This window comes from Rhopilema esculentum, chromosome 11 (assembly GCF_057945365.1).
Source record: "Rhopilema esculentum isolate cy_ngs chromosome 11, ASM5794536v1, whole genome shotgun sequence".
NCBI lineage: Eukaryota > Metazoa > Cnidaria > Scyphozoa > Rhizostomeae > Rhizostomatidae > Rhopilema > Rhopilema esculentum.
The window spans coordinates 12,975,877-12,995,584 of record NC_142825.1 but is presented as its reverse complement, the minus strand read 5'-3'; the positions used below and the strand labels follow the sequence as shown (position 1 = coordinate 12,995,584).

At 33.6% G+C, this 19,708-nt stretch overlaps 1 protein-coding gene across 1 annotated transcript in view; it reads left to right on the top strand.

Annotated features, from left to right (window-relative positions):
• LOC135693233 (transmembrane protease serine 9) overlaps positions 1–19,708 on the top strand; it is a 43,132-nt gene that overhangs the window by 556 nt on the left and 22,868 nt on the right. The window contains exons 2-3 of the mRNA XM_089111424.1: positions 136–285; positions 18,612–18,735. Coding sequence (XP_088967550.1) covers positions 136–285; positions 18,612–18,735 — 274 coding nt within the window. The remainder of the gene's footprint in view (positions 1–135; positions 286–18,611; positions 18,736–19,708) is intronic.

Below are 19,708 nucleotides of genomic sequence, written 5' to 3'. Positions count from 1 at the left end.
AGAATTTAAAAATTGCATATTTCCTTGTCAAGTCCGATCTGTAAAACAAATTACTAATTTGTTATATTTAGGAACCTTTTAAGACATACTAGCTTAAATAAAGGTAATTAGATTTGCTTTTCTCATTTTTTCCAGATTCAGGCATGTTTGAAGGTGACATGATCCTTACTGAGGAACAGAAGCAAGATTTCCTATACGGTTCTCCCAACTACCAGATTCCACTTGCAGCCACAAAGACAAGCTTGTGGCCTACCACGATACCATACAGTATGGAGTCTTCTATTGGTATGTTGTGCAATATGTTTGCAAATTCTTTTGTCTTTATCTATGACTTTTTTTGTATAGGTACTTAATGAAATTTTTCATTTTTAATTAATTCTAATCCAATGCTATTCATTCGTGAACACAATCTTATCTAGCACACGTATTCTTTGCTTCCTAAAGGTAAATTTTTTAAAGACATGATAATTTTATTTCGTAACGTATAACCTGGAAATAATAACATGTCTTATTTATAAATTGTAATAGAATATTGCAAAAGAGGCCATTTTGATATAGCAATGTTATGCGTGATTGCTATGGTTTTAGGTAATATTGATAAATATCTGTTTCAAAGCTTCGTCATCAAGGGCTGTGTCAGCAATCAACGCTGCGATTGCAGACTATCAAAACCTTACCTGTTTAAGATTCGTGAAAAGAACCAACGAGCTTGGCTATCTCCACTTTTACCAGGGAAGCGGGTAAGAATAGATTGAATCTCTTACTTGCATCACTTAAATCGACATCAATCACTTCTGCCAATAGTCAAATTAGATTACACCATTGACAGTTATCTAAAATTGAATTTTTAACTCTTGGTATCATGTAAACCTGAAACCTGGTGATAACGAGAACAATTTTCTGCGCGAAGTGAATATTTCGCCATAAAATTTTTGGGTGCCAAATTTTTCTCGAATTAGAAGCTCAATTTCCACCGGCAGAAATTTTTATGCAAATTCGCTGCAAATATTGCAAAAGAACATAGCAACTGTTCGAAGAGTGCTGCTATAAGAAAATTTGAAAGTAAACTCTATTAAGAAGAGAGCAAAAGAGCAATTAGGGTTACTTTGTTAGGAAAATTTATTCAGAACGTCTTCAAAGGGAGAGTTTCGTATTTCGGCAAGGGAATTACATTTACAAGACCAGAAATACTTCTTCAAAAACTTTCGAATGTCGTCATCTAAACTTGCACATACATGCGACATTCTATTAAGGTGCATCCGTAAAACTTGAGTCGCTCAAATAGTTGCTGTTGACCAGGCAAAAGAGCACTCTACTTTTCAGCGTTTTGAAGAAATTCTTGCCAATCGTTTATTTGAATGTTTCGCCAGTTTTCGCCAATTTAAAATTCAAATGTTTGGATTATTTTTTAATCTGAATCCCCTTAAATGGAATGTGTACAAAGAACAAGAAATGAATAATTACCAACCTATTTTAATGACGTGGTATATAAGCTTTTTTGAGAAAATGAATGCGGAAAGACGTAGGCCATCAGGCAACATAATGGAAGTGCTGTTCAAATTTGTTCATCTCACAACTCGAATAATTCCGCCGAAAAAAAGTAGGAATGGCTGGTACCTTTTTGAATGCATTTTTTTGCTACGAATTCAAAGAAAATTTTCTTATCTCTACTTTCTAATCTCTACGCTTAAATTTTATGCATTCACTGCGAAAAAATTCACTTCGCACGAAAAAAATTCGCATCGTGTATATAGGCTTACGGAATTATTCAAATAGTAACACATTAAGATCTCTATGCAAATGTAGAGTACAATTCATAAAGAAATATTTTACCTGCAGTAGAGGCAGAGTTTTGAAAAGCACTAAAAAGAATTGAAATTTTTCATTTTTGAGCAAAAAGGCCAACGGGAAAGAGAGAAAAGTGAAAAAAGTAGAGGTTAAACTAACTTTGAACAATAGCATTGCAATGACATCATTCATCTTCTCAACGATAAGCATAGAAAATAATAAAGTAACAGGCAAAAACGAACTGCATATATGGTCAGTGGTTTCAATTAAACTGCGCAAGTATCATTTTGAACGTAAAGTATTGTTTTTTACATAGATGCTCTTCACCTGTTGGCTACTACCGCAGAGCAAACACAATTTCATTAGCTTCTGGATGTTGGTACAAAGGCATCGTTATGCATGAGATTGCACACAGTCTAGGGTTTTACCACGAGCAAAGCAGGCCAGACAGAGATAATTACGTCACTATCAATTGGAACAACATTGCCAGTGGTATGCAATTTCTTAACATCTGGTCTATCTTACATTAGATATTTGTCCATTGTTAAAAATGCTAAATTCACTGTTTAGTGAGCTATCATATGATATTATTTGTGGTATTTGGCAGGAAAATGTGATAGATACGTATGCAGGAACATCTCGCAGATGCCTGATTTATGTTAAAAGGTGAATTCGTAACACGCCCATTTCCGGCTGTATCTGTTGTGATTGAATCGATGCTATCATTTTTCTAATGAGAACAAAGCTTTCTGCAGTGTCCTATAAGGCAAAAATCGCTCTTGGGGGATGATTTCATATTTAAAAAAAATCAACATTATAGATAAAAGATAAACTTTTCGTTTTTCCACTCCTATTACTAATAATTTCAATTTTGGCAAGGAATGGAATACAACTTCAGAAAACAGTCATCCTCAAACATTGACAGCATGAACGTTCCTTATGACTACCTAAGTGTTATGCACTATGGTAAAACTGCATTTGGATCTGGCAAGATTACCATTCAGACCAAAGATGCCTCCAAGCAAAATTTGATTGGTAACAGACGAGGATTCAGTCAGTACGATGTCAAGCAGATGAATCTCCTCTACTGCTCAGGTCTGATATCTTTATATACTATCAATCATACGCAAGTAATACTTTTTAAAAGGGCATTTGAAAAATCTACAAAGTCCGACGGAAACGTCGTTTGTTTGCTAAAGGGTTGTAAAATCATTTACTAGTCTCAAATCTCTTTGGGCAACGCTCTTTTCCGCAGTCGTCCTTCAATAGCAGTTTGATCTTGCATTGACAATGAAATAGAAGTGCTAGTGTCAATTTCCTTTTTGTTCATTTTGTCATTGGTAGACTTGTATCAGCATAACTTCTCCTTGAGTACGCCTATCAGTAATAGCTATTTTTAAATTATTCCTCTGTATAGAGGATAGTGACAAAAGATGCTAATTTTTTCTGAGGATAGGCTCAGATGGACTTACATGGTTTTACTTACAATATCTAATGTACATTCCTAACGTAGTGCTGAAGTTGAAACATGTCTCAAAATGACTGGGACACTCGCCTTTGGCATGGAGTGCCACTTACAAGGCAAAAGCAGCAAGAAATAAAACAGGTCATCCTACTATGAATTGTTTGTTCCCAAGACAAATTCCATAGAAATTTGGTTCTTAGACAGGCACTTAACCTAATGGTAGGTGGTATGAGCACTCTTCTGATCTAGTAAGCTCTTACTTAAAGAGATGGATACTTTGAAAGGCAGAGAAAGGTCGATGATTTTACTTCATGATCTAGGTATCATCTTTGTGATTTAGGTGGACGTCCCAGCACACAAAAACCAGTGCCTACAACAAGCAGCGGTATGAATAACAATTATCACTTAAGTTTATTTATCATTTAATAAGTTGATTTTGCAGAAAGAAGGCATTCTTTATTGCTTAAGCTTTACATGACAATATTTACAATTAGTTCTATTTCTCAAACACATTCCAAAAAGAAAGGCGGTTTTCATCGGTCGAAAATTGTTTTGATTTAAATTTTCTATGAAGACCATTTTATTCACTTTGAATTCATGATGGCAAAGCAAAAATCTAGCATTGGGAAAAATAAGAGAAGTACATTTTTAGGCATTATCATTTTGTTGTTTCAATGGAGTGGAGGAAAATCGGCCTAATGTTTGAAGTGATTTCTTTAAAATACAAGGATGTGAATTTCAATAAGGTAACCAGATTTAAGACTAGAGTCTTTGACCCGGCTTTTTCTTCAATTTTAGTCAATTTGTTAACCAGTTAGTTGTTTTTTAGCTGACATTATACTGAAAACGATCGATTTTCTAGACTGCAAGGACAAGTACATCGGTAATTGTACAAGATGGGGAAAGGCTGGATTATGCACCAAAGACGGATACAAATCATGGATGGAAAAGAGCTGCAGAGAGACATGTGGCCTTTGCGGTAATCCAAGTTACAATAAAATCATAGTCGAATACGTAAATATTATGAAAGATCTGTGTTTCTTTATTGTAAATATCGAGATCTATAGTTATGGCCTCTTCGTTATACAAAATAAGGTACTAGATAAGGTACAAAAACTCTTTTGCACAATGGTTTAATAGTCTATAATAAATCCTTTTTCTTTGTGAAGAAGAAACGAATCAGAAGAGTGGCAATAGCTAGATACCTCGCTGCGAGACTTTTATGTTTTTATACTTTCAAATAATATCCTGTTTTCAGCATTGAAAAAATGCATAAATCTTCTAGGAAATGCAACAACCGCTGCTCCAACCAAGCCGGCAACAACTGCTTCATGTAAGAAAAATTCTTGATAGTGCAAATGAGTGAAATTTCTTTAATTACAGTGTAAACATGCTTTTGTCATTATTTCGCACATAGAATATTTACAGCAAAAAGAATCAGGTTATATATCAAAATTTGAATTTTCTGACCGAAGTTTCAAATTAAAAAAAAAATTTAGCTTGCAGTGACAAGTACACTGGTTGTGTAAGATGGGCACAGTCTGGATTCTGTACAAATAGCAGCTACAAACGATTCATGGAGAGAAATTGCAAGAAAAGTTGTAACAAATGCCCAGGTATAAAAAATGTTTTTCAAATTAGTTGTAATCATGTTGACAAATGAATTCTATTTCAAGCAGACAAAAGACAACTATTTCTAGCAAAAAATGTTTGCCGATACTAATGATTCAAACAAAATATGTTTTAACAAGTAATACGTCATCTTTTTGTATGGCAATTTTACTAATTCTTTTATCAATTTTTCTCAATTTTACTCTAATTTCGTAACATAAATAAAAAATGTTGATTAAAAATTTGAGATATCAATATCTTTTCTATGTAGGATGAAAAAGTTTTTAAAATTCTAAAACCACTGTTACTATTAAAAATGAATCTCAAATTAATCACTGCACGAATGAAACTATTATTCGGTTCGTGTGTTATGCCGTTGGTAAGAAATCCCATACTTTCTAAGGTGGAACATTAGCAAGGAAAAACGGAATATGTTTATTCTACCAACTCACAGATTCTAAACTATGTTTAATATTTAAAAACGTCTAACCTCTATAAACATTCTTTATCGTTCATTTTTCCTAGGTGCAACTACAGTGCCATCAACAACCGTGCCAGGTGATCTAGCTTTATCAATACATTGACATTTATCTATCAGTGCAAGAAAAATCGTTTAGTCTGCAAAGAGTTGTATTTTGATCTATATGAAAATCCTGAAACTTACAGTGAAAATTTGCGTTTTGACTTTATTGACACATATATAAATATGCGAAAAGCAGAGAAAAAATCAGATTATATGTCCATATTTTGAATATTCTTTGATTGACCAAATATTTGAATTTACAAACATTTAGCTTGCAGTGACAAGCACACTAGTTGTGTAAGATGGGCACAGTCTGGATTCTGTACAAATAGCACCTACAAACGATTTATGGACAGAAATTGCAAGAAAAGTTGTAACAAATGCCCAGGTATAAAAAATGTTTTTCAAATTAGTTGTAATCATGTTGACAAATGAATTCTATTTCAAGCAGACAAAAGACAACGATTTCTAGCAAAAAATGTTTGCCGATACTAATGATTCAAACAAAATATGTTTTAACAAGTAATACGTCATCCTTTGGTATGGCAATTTTACTAATTTTTTTATCAATTTTTGTCAATTTTACTCTAATTTCATAACGTAAATAGAAATATGTCGATTAAAAGTTTGAGATATCAGTATCTTTTCTATGTAGGATGAAAAAGTTTTTAAAATTCTACAACCACTGTGACTATTTATAATGAATGTCAAATTAATCACTGGACAAATGAAACTATTATTCTGTTCATGTGTTATGCCGTTGGTAAGAAATCCCATATATTCTCAAGTGGAAAATTAGCAAGGAAAAACGGAACATGTTTATTCTACCAACTCACAGATTCTAAACTATGTTTAATATTTAAAAACTTCTAACCTCTTTAAAAATTCTTTATCGTTCATTTTTCCTAGGTGCAACTACAGTGCCATCAACAACCGTGCCAGGTGATCTAGCTTTATCAATACATTGACATTTATCTATCAGTGCAAGAAAAATCGTTTCGTCTGCAAAGAGTTGTATTTTGATCTATATGAAAATCCTGAAACTTACAGTGAAAATTTGCGTTTTGACTTTATTGACACATATATAAGTATGCAAAAAGCAGAGAAAAAATCAGATTATATGTCCATATTTTGAATATTCTTTGATTGACCAAATATTTGAATTTACAAACATTTAGCTTGCAGTGACAAGCACACTAGTTGTGTAAGATGGGCACAGTCTGGATTCTGTACAAATAGCACCTACAAACGATTTATGGAGAGAAATTGCAAGAAAAGTTGTAACATATGCCCAGGTATATGATCATGTTTTTTAAGCTATTTGGACTTTGATTTTGAAAACATTTTGAAAAAAGAATTCAATTTTAAACATACAGAAGAAAAAGATTTCTAGCAAACCATGTTTGCCGATATTAATGATTGAAGCAAAATCTGTTTTAACAAGTAATACCTCATCCTTTGGTATGGCAATTTTACTAATTTTTTTATCAATTTTTGTCAATTTTACTCTAATTTCATAACGTAAATAGAAATATGTCGATTAAAAGTTTGAGATATCAGTATCTTTTCTATGTAGGATGAAAAAGTTTTTAAAATTCTACAACCACTGTGACTATTTATAATGAATGTCAAATTAATCACTGGACAAATGAAACTATTATTCTGTTCATGTGTTATGCCGTTGGTAAGAAATCCCATATATTCTCAAGTGGAAAATTAGCAAGGAAAAACGGAACATGTTTATTCTACCAACTCACAGATTCTAAACTATGTTTAATATTTAAAAACGTCTAACCTCTATAAAAATTCTTTATCGTTCATTTTTCCTAGGTGCAACTACAGTGCCATCAACAACCGTGCCAGGTGATCTAGCTTTATCAATACATTGCCTTTTATCTATCAGTGCAAGAAAAATCGTTTCGTCTGCAAGAAGTTGTATTTTGATCTATATGAAAATCCTGAAACTTACAATAAAAATCTTGTTTTCACGTGCCTTTATTTTTTCACAGATAAATATGCAAATGGGAAAGAAAAAATCAGATTATATGTCGATATTTTGAATATTCTTTGATTGACCGAATTTTTGAATTTACAAACATTTAGCTTGCAGTGACAAGCACACTGGTTGTGTAAGATGGGCAAAGTCTGGATTCTGTACAAATAGCAGCTACAAACGATTTATGGAGAGAAATTGCAAGAAAAGCTGTAACATATGCCCAGGTAGATGATCATGTTTTTTAAGCTATTTGGACTTTGATTTTGAAAACATTTTGAAAAAAGAATTCAATTTTAAACATACAGAAGAAAAAGATTTCTAGCAAACCATGTTTGCCGATATTAATGATTGAAGCAAAATCTGTTTTAACAAGTAATACCTCATCCTTTGGTATGGCAATTTTACTAATTTTTTTATCAATTTTTGTCAATTTTACTCTAATTTCATAACGTAAATAGAAATATGTCGATTAAAAGTTTGAGATATCAGTATCTTTTCTATGTAGGATGAAAAAGTTTTTAAAATTCTACAACCACTGTGACTATTTATAATGAATGTCAAATTAATCACTGGACAAATGAAACTATTATTCTGTTCATGTGTTATGCCGTTGGTAAGAAATCCCATATATTCTCAAGTGGAAAATTAGCAAGGAAAAACGGAACATGTTTATTCTACCAACTCACAGATTCTAAACTATGTTTAATATTTAAAAACGTCTAACCTCTATAAAAATTCTTTATCGTTCATTTTTCCTAGGTGCAACTACAGTGCCATCAACAACCGTGCCAGGTGATCTAGCTTTATCAATACATTGCCTTTTATCTATCAGTGCAAGAAAAATCGTTTAGTCTGCAAGAAGTTGTATTTTGATCTATATGAAAATCCTGAAACTTACAATAAAAATCTTGTTTTCACGTGCCTTTATTTTTTCACAGATAAATATGCAAATGGGAAAGAAAAAATCAGATTATATGTCGATATTTTGAATATTCTTTGATTGACCGAATTTTTGAATTTACAAACATTTAGCTTGCAGTGACAAGCACACTGGTTGTGTAAGATGGGCAAAGTCTGGATTCTGTACAAATAGCAGCTACAAACGATTCATGGAGAGAAATTGCAAGAAAAGTTGTAACAAATGCACAGGTATATAAAATTTTTTGTTATTCAGTTGGATAAATTTATTCAGGGGAATATCGCTGTATTTAAATACAGGGTTCTCCGCTGATATTCTACACAAATGAATTCAATAAAGTGTCTACCATGCATTAAACCTATCCATGTTGTGAAAAATTGTTTGTACTTTTGTATATATCACAACTGTATATGCCCATTGGTAAAAGAAATTTGGTTTTAATATCTGATTTCTAAATTTTTAATCAATGACTTGATTAACTGTATAAAACCATTCTGAAATGTTACTTATTTTAGAGAGAATTTTTGTGATGCTGTTTTGATTTCTTCAATGTCAGGCAGGTGGAACTCGAGAGGACCCGAGCCCTGTCCCCCCCTCTTTCCAAACAGTGGAAGTAAAAAGAGCATTTCCCTCTTTCCGAGGGTCTCTAGGGGATGTCTCAACACGATTTTTTGGGGGCTACGCCCTCAGACCTCTTTTTGGCAGGACCATCAGTTCTTGGTTAGATTCGCCACTGTGAATTTGTATTCCATCCCTTTCCAAAATTAAGATTGTAAGTAGAAGGCAGAGTCAGGGAAACATGACGGCCACTGGCCAGTGGAAGGTTGTAGAAACAAAACATTTTATGAAAATGACCAAACAGTTGGAAAATTGACGAAATTGTATTCGCTTTTGGTTTACAAAATACATACTGACAAAAGAAACAAATCAAATAATAATAATGAGATATACCTTTTGTTTTTTTAATATGGATGTGGTAGGTAAACTGCATTTAACAGTAAAATTTAGGTATTAATTTCATATAACTTATGTTGAAAAAAATTAGAAGGTTTTTCAAGGGACTATCAATAAAATCAAGAAATAGATATGCAAAAGTAAATTGATGTTAAGAGGGGAGACAATTTGTCTTTTGCACTTCACGTTATTGACGGAACATAAAAATTGATGCTCCTCAAAATTCCTCCAGACAAACTATTATGAGTGTCCGAAACAAATCCAAAATGAAAAGCTATCTGAGTAGAAGGAAACAACTTTTACAAAATTTTATTGTCAAACAAGCAGGATTAAAGCTTTTCCACGACGAACATCGTGTCCCAATTTAAACATCGACAAAATTGTTGGCATTTTGAGAAAAATATCGTATTATTAGGTGGACCAGTTACAACAGCTGTGCCCACGCAAGGACCAACCCAAGGACCAACTCAAGGTACGATATGATAAATTTTATATTGAGCGTTGCTATTAACAAAAAACCATTCAATAAGCGAAGGCAACTTGATTCTCCATGTTTCTTTAATGAATAATTCTTGTTTAAATGACGTGCAGAAGAAGTTCCTTTAACAAGAACTTGCTATCAAGTGCATCTGAGTCGATTTACTAGATTAATATTTTATATAACAGACCTACGGAAAAACTGAATATAATTCAATATCAGATCGATATCTAATCGTTAACTTGAAATTGAACAAAATTCGGAAATTATGACTCCTGTTTTATTTTGTTCTCATAATTGGAAAAAAGATACGAGTTTGCCAACGTGATGGTATCAGATCATCTTTTGTCATGAGCATTTTTCTGCTTTTTAAACCCCAAAGGTTCTTGTGGTAAACCAGAAGTAGCACAGAGCAGAGTGATTGCTGGCATAAATGCAAACAAAGGATCATGGCCTTGGCAAATCCTCATGTTATACAATGGCAGGACAATGTGTGGTGGATCCATAATTGCTCCACAATGGGTCGTTACTGCGGCTCACTGTGTATCTGGCCGGGAGTCCAGTGCGCGCTACTTCAAAGTCAGGTAAAAAACGAGAGCGTTTGATTGAATCTGATGCTATTATTAAAAAGCAAGGTATCAATCGTTTTTTGCTCAAACAACAACAAAATAATCCTGGTTAAACAACATACCAGACCCAATCATTTCAGAGCAAGCTTGCAAAAATCTATAATTTATTGTATCTAAATATGCATGCTTGACAGCGTTTAAAAGGCTTGGTATTAATATTAAAAGGCAGGGTGTCAATGGTTTTTGCTTAAGTCATAATTTACAACACTTACATAAAAATTATTTAATTATTATTAGGAAGAAAAGTGTTTAATAAAATAGAACAGCCTTTGTCTAATATCAAGGTATTAGTATAGTATGTGCAAGTATTAGGCATCTGAGAATCAATTGCTCAATATCGTTCACCCTTAAAAAATCAAACAGTTTACTAAACTTTTTTTATTTACTTGGTAGAGTTGGAGAGCATATTACGTCAACAACAAGCGATGGACAACACACCGATATGCAGGTTGAAAAAATCATTTCCCACCCAAGCTACTCAAGAAGCACAATCAATAACGATATTGCACTGATGAAACTCTCCTCACCAATACAATTTGGAAAGTACGTGAAGCCAGTATGTTTGCCTGGACAAGACCAGAATGTCCCAGTTGGAACTGATTGTTTCATCACAGGTAAGATTCATTTATTGACCTCTTAAGTTCAGTGAGAAACTGAAATATAACATTATATGGCGCTTAACGATAATACAAAGAGGAGCTATAATAAAAAGCCTGGTTACCACTGCAGCAAAGCTCCGTTGTTGGACTGTTCATAACCCTTTCTCTGACAGACCTTCTTATGATGATGAACCTATTGCAAAATATCAAATACTGTATGTAGTCGATTTTGATTTGAATGGCTTTTACTTTCTCTAAGGATGGGGAAAAATACAACATCCTGGCAACATGCACCACACTTTGCAGCAAGGAAAAATGCCTGTTGTTTCCAATCAAGAATGCACCAATCTCAACACAAAGAACTTGGGACTTGGGGTATGTTTGATTATTCATAGTATCACTCTATTTTTATGTTGTCACGCGAAATCATTTTTGGAGACAAATTTTTATATAGCAGCGCTTGAACTGAGTTACTATTGGCATACAATTGAGACCTCTATGATTCGTCTTATTCACAGATCACTGACAAGATGGTTTGTGCTGGTCACGGAGGAACAACTCGTGTGAGTGGATGCCATGGTGACAGCGGTGGACCATTTGTTTGCCAAACTGGAGCCAGTGGCTCTTGGGTTCTCCATGGCGCTGTGAGCTGGGGATCTGGACGCTGTGATGCAACAGTGGGCTACACTGTCTTTGCAAGAGTTGCCAAATTCAGAAGCTGGATCGATCAACAGATGTCAACATATTAATTGACTGAAATAGTTTGTTTATTCAATCATAATTTTTCTCATTACAACTCGCTTATGAGCATTATTGTCTCTTATTCATTGCTTATCTCTGTCTCTGACCATGTTTGACTTCAGGACATATATTATCACTTTCTATTTGACTCATAGGTTTAATCATACCAACTACACCTTTTTCAAATTTTTATTGATCATTAATAAATATAGATAAAATTGATATTTTGTCAGCCAGAAAGTTTTCTTGCTCTTAAAAGTTATAGAGTATAAGCGATATCTTTAAGAGTATAAGCTTCAAAATCTATCATCATTTTTTAGAATTTACAGCAAAGATCATATGTTTTATTCCTTCCGCAAAACTGCATTTGGTTAAGAAAATTTCCATTCGGTACAAAGATGCTGAAGCAGAATGTGATTGGCAACAGACAAGGCTTCAGTCACTGTTATGATTAGACAACAGATGAATCTTCTCTACTGCAAAGATCTAGCATCTACGAATTTCAATATTTCCGTCATGCTCCTCAACAACAACCGACTGTCAAAAATATATCAAAGTAGAATATAAGCCGAACCTTCTATCGCTCCTACTACTTATTAACGGAAACTCTGATTCACCTTCTTGCCGGCTTCAAAGCCTCCTCAATCTATATTTTATTTACCATGGTTGTTTTGGTTTGAAGGCCGATCAAATTTACAATTTTATATCTGAAGAATTCAGGCAAGTTTCCTGAACTTGATATGCATTCCTTAACTTGATATGCATTCCGTATCAACTTCTTCCTAAAAAGGAGGGAGAAAAATATTAAGACTATACAGAAAGGTTAAAAAGTTTACTTTTTTGCACACGGAAAGCATTGAAAATTGGAGCATCATATTTTGAAACCTGCGGTAAGTCTATAGACTTTGGAAAAATTATTATTACCAGTAGAAAACATTGATGACATGAATTCATTGCATGAGGGTTTTCTGTATTGATTCTATCTTTGCATGAGATTTGTTTGCATATGGCATTTCAAAAAATTCCGCAATTAAAGAGAACTCGCAGTAAAAAGCTTCTTCAAGCACTGACTGTTATTGAGACGGCAGATCTTTCTTGCTTAGTAATAGGCCTGTGCGCTGTTGCAATGCAGTGTCTAATCCTTTCAGCATTTATTCGACAGTTTCGGAGCTACCAGAGATCCACTCTCAAAACGGTACAGCTGTCAGTATGATAATATGTGGTTGAAATATTTCTTGCTAGATTTTTGGCATTGGTTTGCTCACTACCAGATTCACCTTGCAGCTGCAATGACAAACTTTCGAGAAAAGAAGATGTCCTACATTATGTACTCTAACACTACTCTAACATTGGTAAATTGCAAAAAATCTTGCAATCGCAAGCCTTTGCATAAGATACAATTCCTGCAGGTTAGCCGAACAACACCTTATTCTACATAGCTATTAGTATAATATACTATTTCAAACCAGGTTACTCTCCATTCCCAGGCCCTTCCCTTTCTTCACAAACATAATTTCTGAAAATTTAACATTTTGATTGTTAAACCAGGATTGGTAAAATTTTACGACTAAATCCCCGGTTAGAAGAATAGTATTTCTTATTCTTTGCTAGATTTATTTACCATTTTCTCACTATGAATATAATTTCTAAAACTTCTGACATCACAAATTTGAGCAAAAACCAAAAAATTGTCTAACAAGCCAGTGTACAATTTAGGCCTATATCATATTATTATAATGGCATGATTAGTTTAACAATGACAATTTGTTTCTCAACTTCATTTGATTGCTTTTATGTAAATTTGTTGCTTAATTTAATCTATGTGACATTAGAATCTTCATGTTAACTTTGGGAAAACTTTATTACAAAACCCAAAGCTAGTGCATTTTGAAGGGCCTAAAAAGATATCCTAGCTTTAGATATTTGAAAAGTCTATGAAGGTCAAATTTTATCAGTAAAACATATTTTCGATAATGTCTACTCCATGATAAGGTTCCAGTGCTATCTAAGCCGCTATGTTTTGATGTTGTCTTTTGTGAAAAATTTTTAATGGGTAGTGTCTTGTTTTTCACAGGAAGTGCAATCTTTTGCTGTATAACTATAAGGGAAAATGTGGTTTTCCAAAATGCTGAAATCAAGGAGGCTGCCTACGTGGAGACTTTAAAAAGAGGAAATTGTAAAGCCTGATCAATGGCATTTATTTCCCTGTATCGAGTAAGTCAGCACCTCTTTTGGGAATCGTCTTTTTCGCGATCTTTATCTAAATTATTTGTACATAAAAGTGCCAGCAAGGCTCGCATGGTAATAACTGATTCAATTACTAGAATGCAAAGACATCTTCAATGTCTTATGATTAAAGAGACAGCGTTTTGACTTGCTTTTAAAATCCTGGAAAGACATTTCATTTGCTCTAAAGAAAAAGAATTCTCAATAAAGCATTAGTCTTGCGAAATACGTGGAAAATAGAAAATTTTCTCTGTCGCGCACACTCTACAATTTCCTCTATTTGTTAAGTCTGCACGCAGGCTATGAAAGAAGTTTTTTTAGCTATCAAAAGGTTCGAGTCAATGATCTGATCAAAATATAGGAAAGTAGGACACCCTTGACTCATCAAATGTCACCTTTTGCAGTCCCATATTATCATTACCGGAAGAGAAATTTATTGCAAATCAACTCCTCTGCATTTTCAGGGGCATAATTCTCTCTTGGTCTCAATATATCAATTCTTATGATATTTAACCCTCAATCCTAAAGCCATGTCTTCCGCTTGCGATTTTTCATTGTTTTTGAATGCCATTGATTTTGTATATGAACATCCAACTAACGCAATTTTGCATTCCATTTATGCCTATTGTAACAGTTTAAACCGGTTTAAATAGACTTTTTAAAAAACTTATAATAGTTTTGAAAAAATCAAGTACGCTATAAACGAGTACCTTCCATCAAACGTATTTCCTGAACGCTTTGTTCGAACATTTCCGGAAATAGACACGGCGATACATTTTATTCGAAAGTACGTTATAAAAATGTCATACTGAATTTAAAAAATAAAACTGGAATAAAAATAACGGCTTTTCAAGAAAATGTTGAAGCATTTTAACGCAGCTATTATAGTTCAACATGCTTTTTATGCTTCCACTAGTGACAAATCTTTTAAAAGTTGATTGAAAGCTGTTTGCAGTGCGTCATAAATCACGGCTAATTAAGTAGCTTGTTGGTTATATGTAATTAATAGTACGTGCTTTTCTTACATGAGTGTAACGTTGCCAATGGAGATATCGGTTCAAGTTTGTCATGCAAGGCTTCTTTAATTGCCGCTTCGATCATTGTTTTTGCTATTTGACGGAAATTCTTGACTCTAAACGTGAATTTGTTTGTAAACATTCGCACTACGTTGCACGCTTTAGCTATCGAGTTACCTATTTAAATGGCACTTACAATATATTTAATCATTTTCTCTGAAGCGAACAAAGAGACAATGAGCAAACCAAAAAAAGTCATCTAACCAAAAAAATTATAACGATAAAAACAAATATGGGGTAGCTGCATTCAGTCAAATCGTTTTGTTTCTTTAATAAAGGATATTGTAGCTTCTATAATTATCCTGTTGGCAAATTCATTCCACATTCCGTTTTATGTTCCCAACTAGAGACGATGGCTTTTCGGTCACTCATGGGGCGATATCCTGGTGATTGTGACTCTGTGATGCAGCTACCCTGGGTGCCAGAGACACAATTCAGTTTTAAAAATTTTGGCTCTGGTGTCAGAAATATCTATCTGAGTATAGCCACCATACCACAACGCATCGATGGCTTTCCAGGCTTTGGTAACCAGGGTATGATGCAACACAGGGCTACACCGTCTTGGCTAGAGATGCCAAGTTCAAAAAACATGAATGGACAAATAGATGTCAACAGATAGAGAAATTGCTTTGTAATGAAGCTGTTATTTAATTCTTTAACAGAGCTGAATCATAGTATGAATAGGGGTCTTTAGGTTGCTGTCCTTTTCCTTCAATAATGCAACGGTTACTTTGCCATTGAAAGGTGATTTTGTGTTTTTATACAAAAATCCATTGTTTCTAGAAGATTTACATTTTTGGTTAAATTTTATTTGAATGATTTGATTTCACTTGAATTTCCTTAAAAAGCTACTTTTTGCTTCTGGAAGAAACAGAAGGCAAGTTGATATTCAGCTTTGATGTGAATGGTAAAAATAATACTAAAAACCTATCTTCCTTTCTCTTTTGATCTATTTTTACTTTTATGTGCATTGCATTAATCTCACATGGTTACGGCAACGTTCATATTTGATCATGTATTTACCTGCTCTCCAAGGAATTTGGCACCTCTCATGAAGTTAGTTAATTAAGTAGTATTTATCACCTTTACAAACATACCAATGCCGTTGCTAACGGTGATTGCAATTCGAATATATCATTCAGTGCCTTGTTTATAGCCGCTTCGATTCTAAATTTCAATTTCTTGTAAAAATGCTCACTCCATTTACAGTTATTATCGATTTAGAAATAGTTCGATTTCTAGCTCGCATCGCAGCTCTTTCTGGCATGTTATAGGCAAAATAGTGTCTCACTTATCTCAAAAAAGTTTCATTGCAAAAGATACAAAGAATGGGTGTGGCAAGCGTTAACAAAGAACCAAGAACAAAATATTTTGAAGAAAAAACTTTCGTCTGTAGCAAAAATGTTGTTATGTCCTTTGCTCCCTATATTTTGTTTATCTTATCCTTGCATGTATTCAATATTGTAAGAAAGTACCAAAGGTGTAGATGTTCCCATTAGCTCCAAATATAGATTTATAGATAATAGTGAAAATAATGAATGCAAATGAAAAATGAAAGATAGCAATTATATATAAAGGCTTGTAGGGCAGAGTGGCACAACAGAAACATTGTGAAAATATCAAGCTATATACAAATTTTCAATAACAGCTAACAAGCAACAATATTACATGATATACATTTGATATAACTTTATAAACATTAATGTATAGTTTAGTATAATATACATTTAATAAAAATGTTATGTTAACATTATGATATTATGCAGCTCTTCCAAAACGATCCCCGATGTTCAATGCTAGCAATACAGTGTAGCTAGCTTTATCAGACTATCCTATTCTATACCTTTCGGCTCAACAATTAGATGAATTTATTACATTCTGGAAATTCTGGAAAATTGCGATTGAATCACGCAATACATATAATTTCTATCCATGTTGTATAGGAAGAAAACCAGTAAAATGAGTCTCATGCCCTACAGCATATTTAAAGAGAATGACGATAGAGACATTTTCAATAAGCCCTAGTAATTGAATTTCTTCCAAATCTACTGGTTCGAATCACGAGGTAATTGGCACTGAGAAGTAGTTTGCAAAGTTGGAAATTTTCTTTATGCTAGGTAGAAAGTGCAAATAATGACACTCTGAAGAGAATTGCAATTTTTCAGAAATCCCAATCTGCTAATAACAAGAAAACAAATTTCCTCAAGAGTTTTGTTTACAAAGCTGGAACATAATAAGCTAATTCTGAAGAAAATTTTTGCTGAAGATATAACTCATAGCAACCAACTGTATACACAAATTTCCTGTTTTCTTGGTTTCTTTGTTATTTTTGCCCGCCTTTACTATTTTAAACTTCCTTTAAAAGTCGGCCAACTACACAAAAAAATGGTAAACAAAAATCGGTATAAAAATAGGCACAAAAAGTGTTTCTTTCAATTGCCAGTTTTTAGTCGAGAGAATTTTCTAAAGATGGCAGCTCTTTCTTGGCTTCTACTCAGCTTTTGTGCTGCTGCAGCTTTTTGCAGTGAACCCATGGAAAGTAAGTTTTATCCTAAATTTTTTGGTAAGCTATCAATCTCTCGCTGCTGATTTTCAAAAACTAAATTTCAGATGGATTTTATTGCAAGATGTGGTTCAATCATCTCAGACAGTGAACAACACAAGCTTTTATGAGTGACAACCTAATTAACAATATTTTCAACAGCAGAATATAGACAGGCTAAAAAGTGACATAAGTTTGTGTTTTAAGGCATTGCAAATTTTATGATTCACTGAGAAGATGAATAAAAGTCAGCATCTATATTAAGAAAATATTTTTCTGCTCTCATTAAACAGCACAAGAATCTATCTATGTGAGAAAATTTCTCATTTTCTCTTATTCGCTCATATTCTCTTCAAATTTAGCTCACAAGACAAACTTGTTTACAATTTTCTTCGATAATATGTAAATGTTCGTTTAATCATTATAGTGAAAAGGGGATTGATCTAAATATTCTTGTCAAAAATCTGTTTATTGAATCCATTTAATAAGCTTCGACATTAAAAATGTCTCTAAGACTTTGTTGCTTGAACTGAGTTCATTCAAAATGCTTTTGTCGTTTCCAGATTCAGGCATGTTTGAAGGTGACATGATCCTTACTGAGGAGCAGAAGCAAGATTTCCTTTACGGTTCTCCCAACTACCAGATTCCACTTGCAGCCACAAAGACAAACTTGTGGCCTACCACGATTCCATACAGTATGGACTCTTCTATTGGTATGTTGTGCACCATGTTTGCAAATTCTTTTGACTTTATCTATAGCTTTTACTGTATAATTACCTAATAAAAATTTTCATTATAAATTAGTTCTAATCTAATGCTCATTCGTCAATACAATCTTATCTAGCACACGTAATGTTGGCTCCCTAACAGTAAAATTTTCAAAGACCTGAAAGTTTCTGTTCACATCTTATGACGGTGATAGTTTTATAATTCTTATAACGTGAAAACAATACTGTCATATATACTCTATAACTTTGAAAATAGCCAAAGTCCTTGTAGCAATTTTGTTTAGGGTAAACATGGATTCAATTGATAATTAAAACTATGTTTTTCCCATTTCATAGCTTCGTCGTCAACGGCTATGTCAGCAATCAACGCAGCAATTGCCGACTACCAAAGGCTAACCTGTTTGCGATTCGTGAGAAGAACCAACGAACCTGGCTATCTCTACTTTTACCAGGGGAGAGGGTAAGAGTGGGATATTCATGAGATATCCTAAAGAACATCTCAGATCTTTCCTCCTACAATTCCTGCCCAATAATTCAATTGTAATCACTTCATTAATAGACACCAGTCATTCCAGTCAACACCAATCACCTCAATCAACACCAATCACTTCAATCAACACCAATCATTTCAATCGATACCAATCACCCCAGTCAACACCAATCATTTCAATCGAAACAATCACTTCAGAAAACACCAATAACTTCAATCGACACCAATAATTTCAATCAACACCAATCACTTCAATCGACACCAATCACTAAAATTTACACCAATCACTTTAATCGACACCAATCACTTCAATCTACAACAATCACTTCAATTGAAACCAATCTCTTCAGTAAACATCAATCACTTCGATCGACACCAACCACTTCAGTATACACTTATCACTTCAATCGTAACCAATCACTTCAGTCAACACCAATCACTTCAATCAACACGAATCATTTCTTTCAATTCCCTCATCATCATCATCATCATCATCATCATCATCATCATCATTATCATCATCATCATCATCATCATCATCATCATCATCATCATCATCATCATCATCATCATCATCATCATCATCATCATCAATTAAATTAACTAATAATTCTAGTAATACCAATAATTCAGTAAGGATACGCCATCGACATTCACCCAACACCCAGTATGAAGGTTTGTAACTCGTTGGAATTATGGAGACATTTAAGAAGTACACAAATAGAGACATATCAAGACTTCCATGCAATTTTTGAAAACAAAATTGTAAGGCAATAGGAGCAATGGGCTGGGAAAGGAGCAGCTAGAATTTAATACACGCTAATATGTACAATTGTGGGTATACTTCATAGTTTTTGTACGGTATCATGCATCTTCCCTACAATAAATCGAGAAGAAGGAGAGGTTATTACAGTGATACTGGCAAAAGGATGCTAAATACACG